This window comes from Oryzias melastigma, linkage group LG12 (genome assembly GCF_002922805.2).
Source record: "Oryzias melastigma strain HK-1 linkage group LG12, ASM292280v2, whole genome shotgun sequence".
Lineage (NCBI taxonomy): Eukaryota > Metazoa > Chordata > Actinopteri > Beloniformes > Adrianichthyidae > Oryzias > Oryzias melastigma.
Window position 1 is genome coordinate 6439197 of NC_050523.1, and position 9787 is coordinate 6448983.

Consider the following 9787-nt stretch of genomic DNA (forward strand, 5'->3'; position numbering starts at 1 on the left):
TATCTCAGGTTTCAGAGCCTTTACAAGCTGTCATTCTTGTCCAGCCAGAAAACTACTTTTTATCCAACAGACATATTTAAAATAAAACCTAACACACAATTTATCGCCCATTTCCAAATGAAAAACAGAAATTTCTCTTAATCTTTAATATAGTTTTACCATTGTTCTTTTGCTACTACAAGTATGCTAGCTTTAGCACAAAAATTACTTCAAATTAATTGTTCAATATGTTCGTTTGGAACTATTTTGTGAAACAATGTTAATATCCCTCAATAAAAGCATTATTAAGGCTATTTGCTTCAGCCTACCTTATATATTTATCTCCCTTGTACGTTTTAAACTCCAAAACCTACCATATTTTTTTGTCGTAAAATCATTCTCACTGATCATTCAATTATGATTATGAACTTTTTTAAAATCAAAAAAAGCCTTTTTCATTTTTTAAAGACATATTTAATGTGCAGCTGCAGTAGCTCATTAGATATATACAAATCTAGTTTGTGGGCGGGACTTTTGTCTGAGCAACCCCTCCCTGTCGCTGAAAGCTCTGTTTACACACTAATGTGTGAGCTTATAGCCTCAAGCTAGCATTAGTGGCGGAAAAATATTGAGTTTTGAGCTAGAGGCCAACTCAGAAGAGGAAAATTAAGACCTACATGGACCTTGTTATCTACAAGCAGATGCAGCAGAATGGTACGCGTGGAGTGGAGAACGAGACTTTGGCCCGTCTCCGTTAGTGTGTCATTAGTCTAAGCTTATCAAAGCATCTGGTTTTCTGATGCAATGCAATTTGTATTAATACATACTTAAAAATGCAGTTTTAACCATATTTTTTTAAATAGGTACTCTGCTATGAGAAAAATGCTACAAGAACTTGTCAAAAACGCACAAAAAAAGATTTTTATTGGTGTAAGTCTTTGAATATCCACTTTAAAGACCCAAATTTTGTTTTTAACATGTTCATTTGGCATTTTTTTATGATAGAGAACACGCATAAAGAAAATTAAGCTCAAAATTCAATTTGAGTATTTCTTTATTCTATTTTTTGTAAATAGGAGCAGATGGAAAAATGCTGTTAGAAAAAAGCCTGTAGAAGTGACGTGATTGCTAGAATAGGCAGGTCACAGTCTCCCTACTCTTCTCCATTCATAGCATTGACTTGTAAACGACTTGGTCACCACACGTCTTCATTATCTTATCCGAGCTGGATCAAAACTTTATGGTAGGATAGCTCCAATACAGCTTGCCATTTTTCTTGCACCCATAAGTTGGGGGTGTAAGGTAGTAGGAGAGAGTGTAAAGAAAGGGATGATGGGAAGTGGTGGCAGGCTTACTTCCCATCAACAGTCTCAGCCACAACTAAGAGGGGAATTTTTGGTGAAACAAATTCCTAGAAAATTACAGTATTTTTTTTTTTGTTTTAGCTTAAAACGGCAAAGTTGTAATTAAAAGACCACTGAGAACACTTTTATTAGAGATTTTAAAAAAATGATTGGACTGGGGCTTTAACCTAATTGGCCAATGATATGGCAATTCTACCTAAAAGTTACCTTCTTTTCTCAGGACTTGGATGATTTTCTATATGGCCAGTAAGTAGATAGTATGAAACCATAAAGTAAAATTTAAAATAGTGATACAAAACAGTGACATGAATTAAAGCTTACATAACTTGGCTCATTCTTTGGTCTATAAATATTCAGAAGCCTGTGATTGTTGACAAAATAAGAGAGCAGCTCTAAAAGGAGTTCTTCCATCTGAGATGCCTGAGTCACCGAGGCCTCACTTCAGAGAACTGCTGTTCCCCAAACAGGGAAAAAATGTACACACAGCGAGATGTTCTCACAGTTACAGACAGATAATTACAAACTCATAATCGCAATTAGTCTGCTCCCATCAGCTCCTGCTGCGGCCGCAAAATCTACAAAGACAATTATTCCCATAAGTGAACGGGGGGGCTGGAAAAGACGGGACAGGAGGGGACAGAGCTGTCCACAGCAATAACGTCACAAATGGTTGAGGTGAATCTCAGGAATACTGCAGGAAGCTTTTATGGCTCTTTACGCTGATCTGTGCAAGGATTTCTACAGTTTATGTGAACACAAATAATATAAGAAAAGGCTAAAAGCACAAAACAAAGACTTTTGTGTTACAAAACACAGCATTGAATTGAAATAGAAAATGTTGCAAAGATGTATGGAACTTGATAAAAATGCTCTAAAAAACTACCTAGTTTCAAAATAAAACACATATCTTTATTGCTGAATATAAATAATTTCATAAAGTTTATAATGTCAAACCCAAACCATGCTGTTGAGGGTCAATCCTAAAGTAGGTGTGAATGACCCTTTGGTATTTATGACCAAGTTTAGCCAAGGTCAAGAGGCTGCTGCAGTAGTGAAGGTATGATGTATTTTGGTGCAGTGCGATTCATGTGTTGTCCCTCTTTCCTGATTCCAGTTGGCTCGACTGTGCTCCTGTCCTTGACCGTGGACCTCGCCTCTGGCTCATCTCGTGCCCCCAAGCTGCCCCAGCTCCATCTGGAAGAAGCCCATCTGCTACACTCTTCAGACATGTAGTTGTAGAGTTAGATAAGCTAATTCTTCTTTAAGTCCTGGTACATCGCCTGTCCGTCCTTGGAGAGGATCCCTCCCTCCTTCATGTGGACTTTAATGAGGTTTCTTCTTTTTTTAAGAAACTGGAGTATATCCTCACCAAGAAGGAGGGATGCCCAGTTTATTTTATGAGTTATTTTATATTTTTGGACAACTACCGGTTTGAAGCCTGCTGAGAGAACCGTGTTGTAATATTGGGTGATATAAATAAAATTGAAATAAATAATTTTCTGATTAAAAAATTGTGTCTGTTTCCTTGAAAAAGTAGCAACACAACTTTTAAAAGTCACAGGGAAACTGTATTTAGGGCCGTCCTTTTTCATACGTAAAGGCTGCAGTGGATGCAGTTTATTTTTCCTAAACATGAACACAATAGTTGAGGATTTCGCTTACTTGAGCTACTTCACAAAAGACAGCTTTGTAAGGATGAGTGCGAGAGAAGACCTATGGGGGTAATAGTTTTACCTAAGGAGGCAAAACAAGTCACAGCCTTAACCCTTTAGCACCAGAGATGTCGCCAGTGACAGGGCAATATTACACGCTCTTTGAACGAAGTATTTAACCGTTAACGCAATTAACGCTTAATTAAGGCTTCGTGTCAGTATGCAACACTTTATGCTAGTAAAAAAGATTTCCATAATGCTATAAAGCCTCTTTTGTCCGCATCAGAGTCGGTGGATTTATGTTGGTGGCGTAAATTCTTCACTGTTGTAAAGTGTTGCATATCAGCGTAGGGTTGCTCTTCTCCACTGCAAAGTGTTCTGAAATTATGTTTACTGCATAAATGGTTGAAAAGTTACATCAAACATCCACATTGGAACTAATGTGTTAAAGGGTTTTCAATTGCTCCTCCCACCCGTCTGTGTTTCTGTGGATTGAGAATACGGCAGCTACCTTAGAAATTAGCCAAAAATAAGCTAAAATGGTTTAACAATTGGTTTGTATTGCACATTAGTTGTTTGAACCAAAAAAGAGGAAAATGTAAATAAAAAGGATAATATGATAAAAAATGTTGCTGGTGTCCAGGCTTGGCTTTGATCAACAGTAGCAGGGATAGGCTCCAGCAACCCTATGAACCCAAAAAGGATTAAATGGGTTTGGAAAGAGGATGAAGGATTAACATGGTGATACTTTTTTTTTCCAACCAATGCGCATATAAAATGCAGCTCCAGAGTGAAAGCGCCAAATGAAACAAGGAAACAAAAAAAAAAAAAAATGTAAAAAAAACCTCAGATAACTGCATAATTTTATCCGTACATGTTAAGAGAATGGTCTCCAGACTTCTTAGTACCTACACCTTGCTGCTTTGCAACAGATACAAGAGCTCAGAGAGTGTCCAGCCTCTGTCCACCTCTGATTAATTTTTCAGAGTGAAGGTTCAGCTGCTCTGCTGCTACAGGTCCCACTCTGGAGACTCCCTCAGGCTGCCAGGCCTAACAATCTCAGAGTGAAACCCACACACAGTGTAAATGTTGTGTTCTCTGCGGGCTCTGTGTCTCAGCCTTTTCCTAATAAGGGAAGAAAAAAAAACGGCTTCAAATGTACGGCGGCGAAACATGATGATGATTACTTTTAAGTACTTCAAACTCACACACAGTTGATTGAATATTTCCTCATTTAACCTTCACAGTACCGTTCAGGTTGAACATATGACTAAATTCTCCACATGGGCTGCATCCTTCACATTCAAGCTGGGGGAGTTGACATAGTTTACTGTGGGTTTCCCTCCCTCCGTCCTTCCTGGATTTCATCATGTCTTCAGTCGGTTCCAGTCAGGGCCATCCTCGGGGGGGGGGGTTTGGTTGTTCCCAGGTTTACAGGACAACCCCATTAAAATTAAATCCTTCTTTCTATGTTTCAACAATATTTGAAGTGTTGCTAAAAAATATCAGTTGCCTCATTGTGTGTGACCCTTCTTTAGGGGTTTGTACCAAACCAGAGGGAGAGCAGGATCATAGGGATGTTCAAGAAAGACAAACCCATGTTTTCCTTTTCTATATAGTCTCAAATAAAATGTTTGATTAAGAAATATATTAAAAAATAATAAATAAATAAACGCATGTTCAAAGCATTGACTGTCTGAGAACTGGACTAAGTGACTCCTCCCCTTCTGCCGTCCAAACAGAAGCCAAAATCCCATAGACTTCAATTGAGAAATAAACAGATATTATTCAGTCATTAAATTAGTCAGAATAATCGTTCTTGCTCTGATACCTTTTATTTTAACACACTTTTACTAATCCTATTTTTTTTCTACAGTGCTAGTTATTCAACTCATAAATCAGCCAATCAGATACCTTAAAAAAAGTTAAAGTAGGTGGTACCTGCTAGCTCCACAGCGAATCGTCAAACGTTCAAAATGTTTGAATCACAGATTGTCCCAAGACCTCTTTTAAGTGGTAGGGGTGTAGACTTCCAACAAGCTCACTCCTGATTGGGGAGATTGGTTGCCATAGAAACGTTGACTTTTACTAACTCATACTAGTGAGACTTGGGCTATTTCTGAATTCTGCCCCACTCCCCAACTACTAAATACTGTCTGAGGTCCTGGATTTTAAAGCGATTTGGACACCAAGCTCACCACTTTTTTCTTTATAAACAACAAATATGACCAAAGTAAAAACCTAATAAATATGAACATTTTATGACGACTATTCATGAATCCACTGAGCTCTGATGACGACAGCTTGGATGGTTAATTAAAAAAATAAGAAAAATACTTTCTTTTTACAGGAAATAATGTTCAAATGCAATGCATTGTGGTCTATATTCGCCAATGTAGTGAGCATCGATGCCTGACTTTATGCAGAGACTTCTGCGGCACAAAATTTTGGAATTGTAGATTGGAACAGCTCTACAATATGGCGAACGTGCTCATTTTCTATGGATGACGTCACACTCACTCGATCCAGTTCGTAGATCCTGTCAATAGTCTGAAGGTACAGTTTGACAAAAGCAGAAACGAATTTACCAAAAGCAGCAAAAAACAGAAAATTGGAAGGAAGTTTGTCGTCTATCTGAACCAGAGAGAGCGTTTGCCGAGCTTTGAGGGATTGCCTGCGTTCTCTTGTGAGAGTCTGACAGTGACATTAATTCCTCATTAAAAGTATGAAGTGAGGCGGTAACTCGGCTCCAAGTTGTGAAATGGAAAGTCATAGAACATCTCCACGAATGCAGCGCCTCCATTAATTGAATCCCACAGATGGGCACCTTGGCTTTTAACTGGAGACGATGAAGATAGGTGCTGGGAGGGATAGCTGTAAGTCTTGCATGCATAAAGAGAGCAAAAGTGTTACTACAAGACGGCGTGGCCTAAACTGCAGCCCTAATTGATCTGGTTACGCAGGCGGGTGTTTAGCTGCTTTACCGAGCCGCTGAAAGCCTGAGGAGATTAGTCAAAGTTAGCAAGAACTGGTAATTATCACAGCTGGAAGAAACAGACAGTTACATCACTGTTTCATGGATGCAAACCAACTTTATGTTTGTCACGACTGGTTTTGATGAACCTGAGTCTCATTTGCAGCTGATCTTTGTATAAAATTTCATGTATTTATTAAAAATGAAACACTTGAAACAAACCAAATCCACAAAAAGCACCAGAAATTGATTTTTGAAGCATTTTTTTACATTTCCTATTTTTCAAGATGTTTTGAAGTGACAACGGTTCATGTTGAAATTTCAAAACGCACTCTGCAGAGATCTGACCCTAAAGCAAGGATCTCAAAGAGATGTCCATAAATGGTGATGCTTTAATGGCTAAAAATGTGATAATTAGCAAACATTTTGACTTTTTTTGCACTGAATCCTTGCGCACACTGTTCTCTGTCACTCATTTGTATTAACGGCTCACTAAGAAAAAAAACAAATTTCCCAGCAAATGAGGTTCACAGACTGTCTTAGCCAGGTAAGAAATTTTCGTTTTAATTAGACTCATTTTCTTTATACTACCTTTTGAGTTCAATGCTCATTATTTTTGGTAATAGAGAAATAAACTGTAAATTAGATAAATGAAGCTGTCTTCCATGTGCTTTTAAACCTTTAAAAGAAAGTCATTTTAGGAGGCTGCAAATCGCATATACCAATCAGGGGGTAAAACACTCTTTTAAAGGAGTGTAAACACCAAAACACACATCATGGCCTCCTCAAATCTTCATTTTCAATTCAACCCCACTCAGAGTGTTTGGCAAACCAATGAGCCTTTGAGCCACAGAAACGCCATGGAAGCAGACACAGGCAGAACCTCCATGTCAGATGTTAAATATTCATGAAAAACAGCAGGAAGTTGAGCAGAAGTCATTTTGTTGCAAAAATGTTCATGGATGTACAGTCCAAGGAAAAAATGGGTCAAACGTGGAAACAACATGTAGCTTTCTCCAAAAAAAAACAAAAAAACATCTAAATTGTAGGGAGGAATCTCTGTTTCAAGAGGAAATAAAACTGTGACCTTCAGCTGTTAACCTTGTAGTCGTGTCACATGTTTTAATGACAGACTGAATCAAAGACAGACACACTCACCTCTCTCTATCTAATCTAAATAGGATGTAAATAAAAAAGCTGTACATGAGGATGAACCCCGGCTGTGTGGACGTACCGGTCATGGTCGAAGCTCCTGAAGTTAGGAAGGATGTGTCGGAAGCTGGCGTTGCGGTCCAGTTTGGGTTGACTCTTGGTGCGTTTTATGGAGCCTTTCAGCCGTCGACTCAGGAAACCCTGATGGACATAGAAAGAAAAAAAAAACGGGATGTCACAGCCAGTTTGTCAGGAAATAGTCTCTCTCGTCTACCTACAAAAATATCCTATATTTGACAGAAAGAGAGGTATTGATTACACGCAGGACAGAATATATTATACACGATCTAACGCTAACAGACAAATAGAACACAAATTAGATTGAAAGGAGTCGCTCTGGAGGGCGGACGTGTGAAACTGACAGGTTTGATTTTCATTTTGCAGCACATTTTTTCTTTGTCTTCGTCTGACATCTGCAATTGCAGCACCCCAAACACCTTGCCGTCTCCATGGCAACAGCTGGCCAGCATTAAGTGAGACTGAACAAATGAGATGATTGGCACAGACGTGGTGAGACGCTTCAAGTTTAGGGAAAAAAAAAAGGTTACCGATTGGCTTTTCTTGGTAGGGAATGTCGTCCCGCGTCTTCACAATCGTATGCACGCGTCTCAAGTCACCAACCAGGGCGACAGACATCCGTGAATCCCATTCAGGCCATTGTCACACTTGCGTAATAACTACCACCAACAGTGTGAATAGGTCTCTGCAGGCTGCAGTGGAACAGGAATAATTAGAGAGCGACTTCCACACAGCTTGGCAGCCGATCACAGAGCAGCCTCAACATCCTGATGAAAAGCACCTGCCATCAGGAGGCACTCTGGCTCACAACAAAAGACTCTCTTGTGTCAGGACGGACAAGTTCAAGCCGGTAATGAGAGCGTTTATCATCAAAAAATATGCATTACCATTGCTTTTTGATGAAATATTTTAGGCAGGAGTAACAACTGGAGTACAACAATGACTGTTCTGTTCTCATTATCTGTTCAAAGTAGAAGTTACAGCTCCAAAAAACGAGTTTGCAATTGAGACCACAGAAATATCCCTTTTTGGGTTATTTCAAATGCCTTTCAAAAATCATCAAAACCATACAACAGTAACTGGGACAGTTAGACTTTAGTCGCATGATCCCGTATGGGGATTGAAGTCAAAGACACGAGTGGCCATATCTTAAAGGTGTGTCTTGCAGTTTCCTTGACACTCGTGCAACCACCTCAAGGGACATGAGGAAAATGGAAAGTACCATTGTCATGCATTTGGTAAGTGTATCATGAAGTATTTGTAAGGATAATGGAAGTAAGGGTGATGGTAGTGCTGGGAAATATAGAAAAACAATTATATATCATGATATAAATTATTTTAAATCACAATAATTATATATATATAATGGTATATCAAAAATAAAGCAAATGTTCAGTTATTCTCTGATAAAAATGGACAAAAATGTAATTGCTAACTTTCATCTGACTTTATTTTTTAAGTAACATGTAACTGAATTGTCACAAATGAGAAACATTTTTTTTAAGTGGACAACAGTTTTCAGTTTTTTAGTTCAGCAATAAAAATAAACAAATCAAAACGATAGAAAACAATCGTCATATCGCCCAGCACCAGGTGATGGTGTCGTTACCCAGCACTCCAGTCCTTTGTAAGGTGCATTCACTGGCCCTTCACTAGTCGCACCCAAATGCCACAGGGTCATGACACATGAGTGGCCATAGGACAACGGCGTGATTGTCTAATTTCATCATTTAAAACCACCAAGACATACACAGGGAGCACGCAATGGGGGCACATTTACTAATTAAACAGCACTAATGGACCTCGCACAGTGTGTAGCATTCAGGAGGTTAAAATAAAAATAAAAAACATATTTTGTACCTACGTCTCACCTACGACACCCTGAGTTGCATTTTGTTAAAGGGTTTATACAAGAAGTCTGCAATCTTTGGTGCTGAAAGAGCCATTTGGTCCAGTTTTTCAACTGTCCAAAACCGAGCAAGAGTTGCAAAATCACTGTTTAAAATAAACACTTTAACTATGTTTTTGTAGACATTTATTTGTAAAACATACATTTAAAGTAATTATAGTAATTGAATTGATATATATCATATATTAGAGCTGTCAGGCGATTAAAAATTTTAATCGCAATTAATCACATTTTGTCCCAAGTTAACTTGCGATTAATCGCAAATTATTATGTGGCCTTTTTTTAAGGAAAAAAATGTGTGCTTCGTGGAATTTAGCAGTTCTAAATTAATTATGAATGACAAAATTTATAGTTTTCATCAGAAATACTTTATTTTGTAACATTGTATTAAGATAAACTTTCTTAACAATAAAAGGCTGTAGCATAAAATGCCTACTTTTCTTTTAATTTTATTTTAATGATCACATTTTTACTATTTCTTTTGATTGTTTCTTTTAATGTTTTATGTAAAGCACTTTGAATTGTCTCTGTAAATGAAATGTGCTATACAAATATACTTGCCTTGCCTTGCCTAACAAAAGCCCAAGTGCAAGTGAAGGGTATTTTAAATTCAAAACTTCAATCAACGTTCACTAAAATAAAATAAAAAAACATCAAAAATAAAATTTCCACAACACTT

The 9787-nt window shown here is 37.9% G+C and overlaps 1 protein-coding gene across 5 annotated transcripts in view; it reads right to left on the reverse strand.

Annotated features, from left to right (window-relative positions):
* dab2ipb (DAB2 interacting protein b) overlaps positions 1–9787 on the reverse strand; it is a 189105-nt gene that overhangs the window by 96840 nt on the left and 82478 nt on the right. For all 5 annotated transcript variants that reach the window (XM_036214499.1, XM_036214498.1, XM_024257824.2 and 2 more), the window contains exon 3: positions 7204–7322. In XM_036214499.1, coding sequence (XP_036070392.1) covers positions 7204–7322 — 119 coding nt within the window. The remainder of the gene's footprint in view (positions 1–7203; positions 7323–9787) is intronic.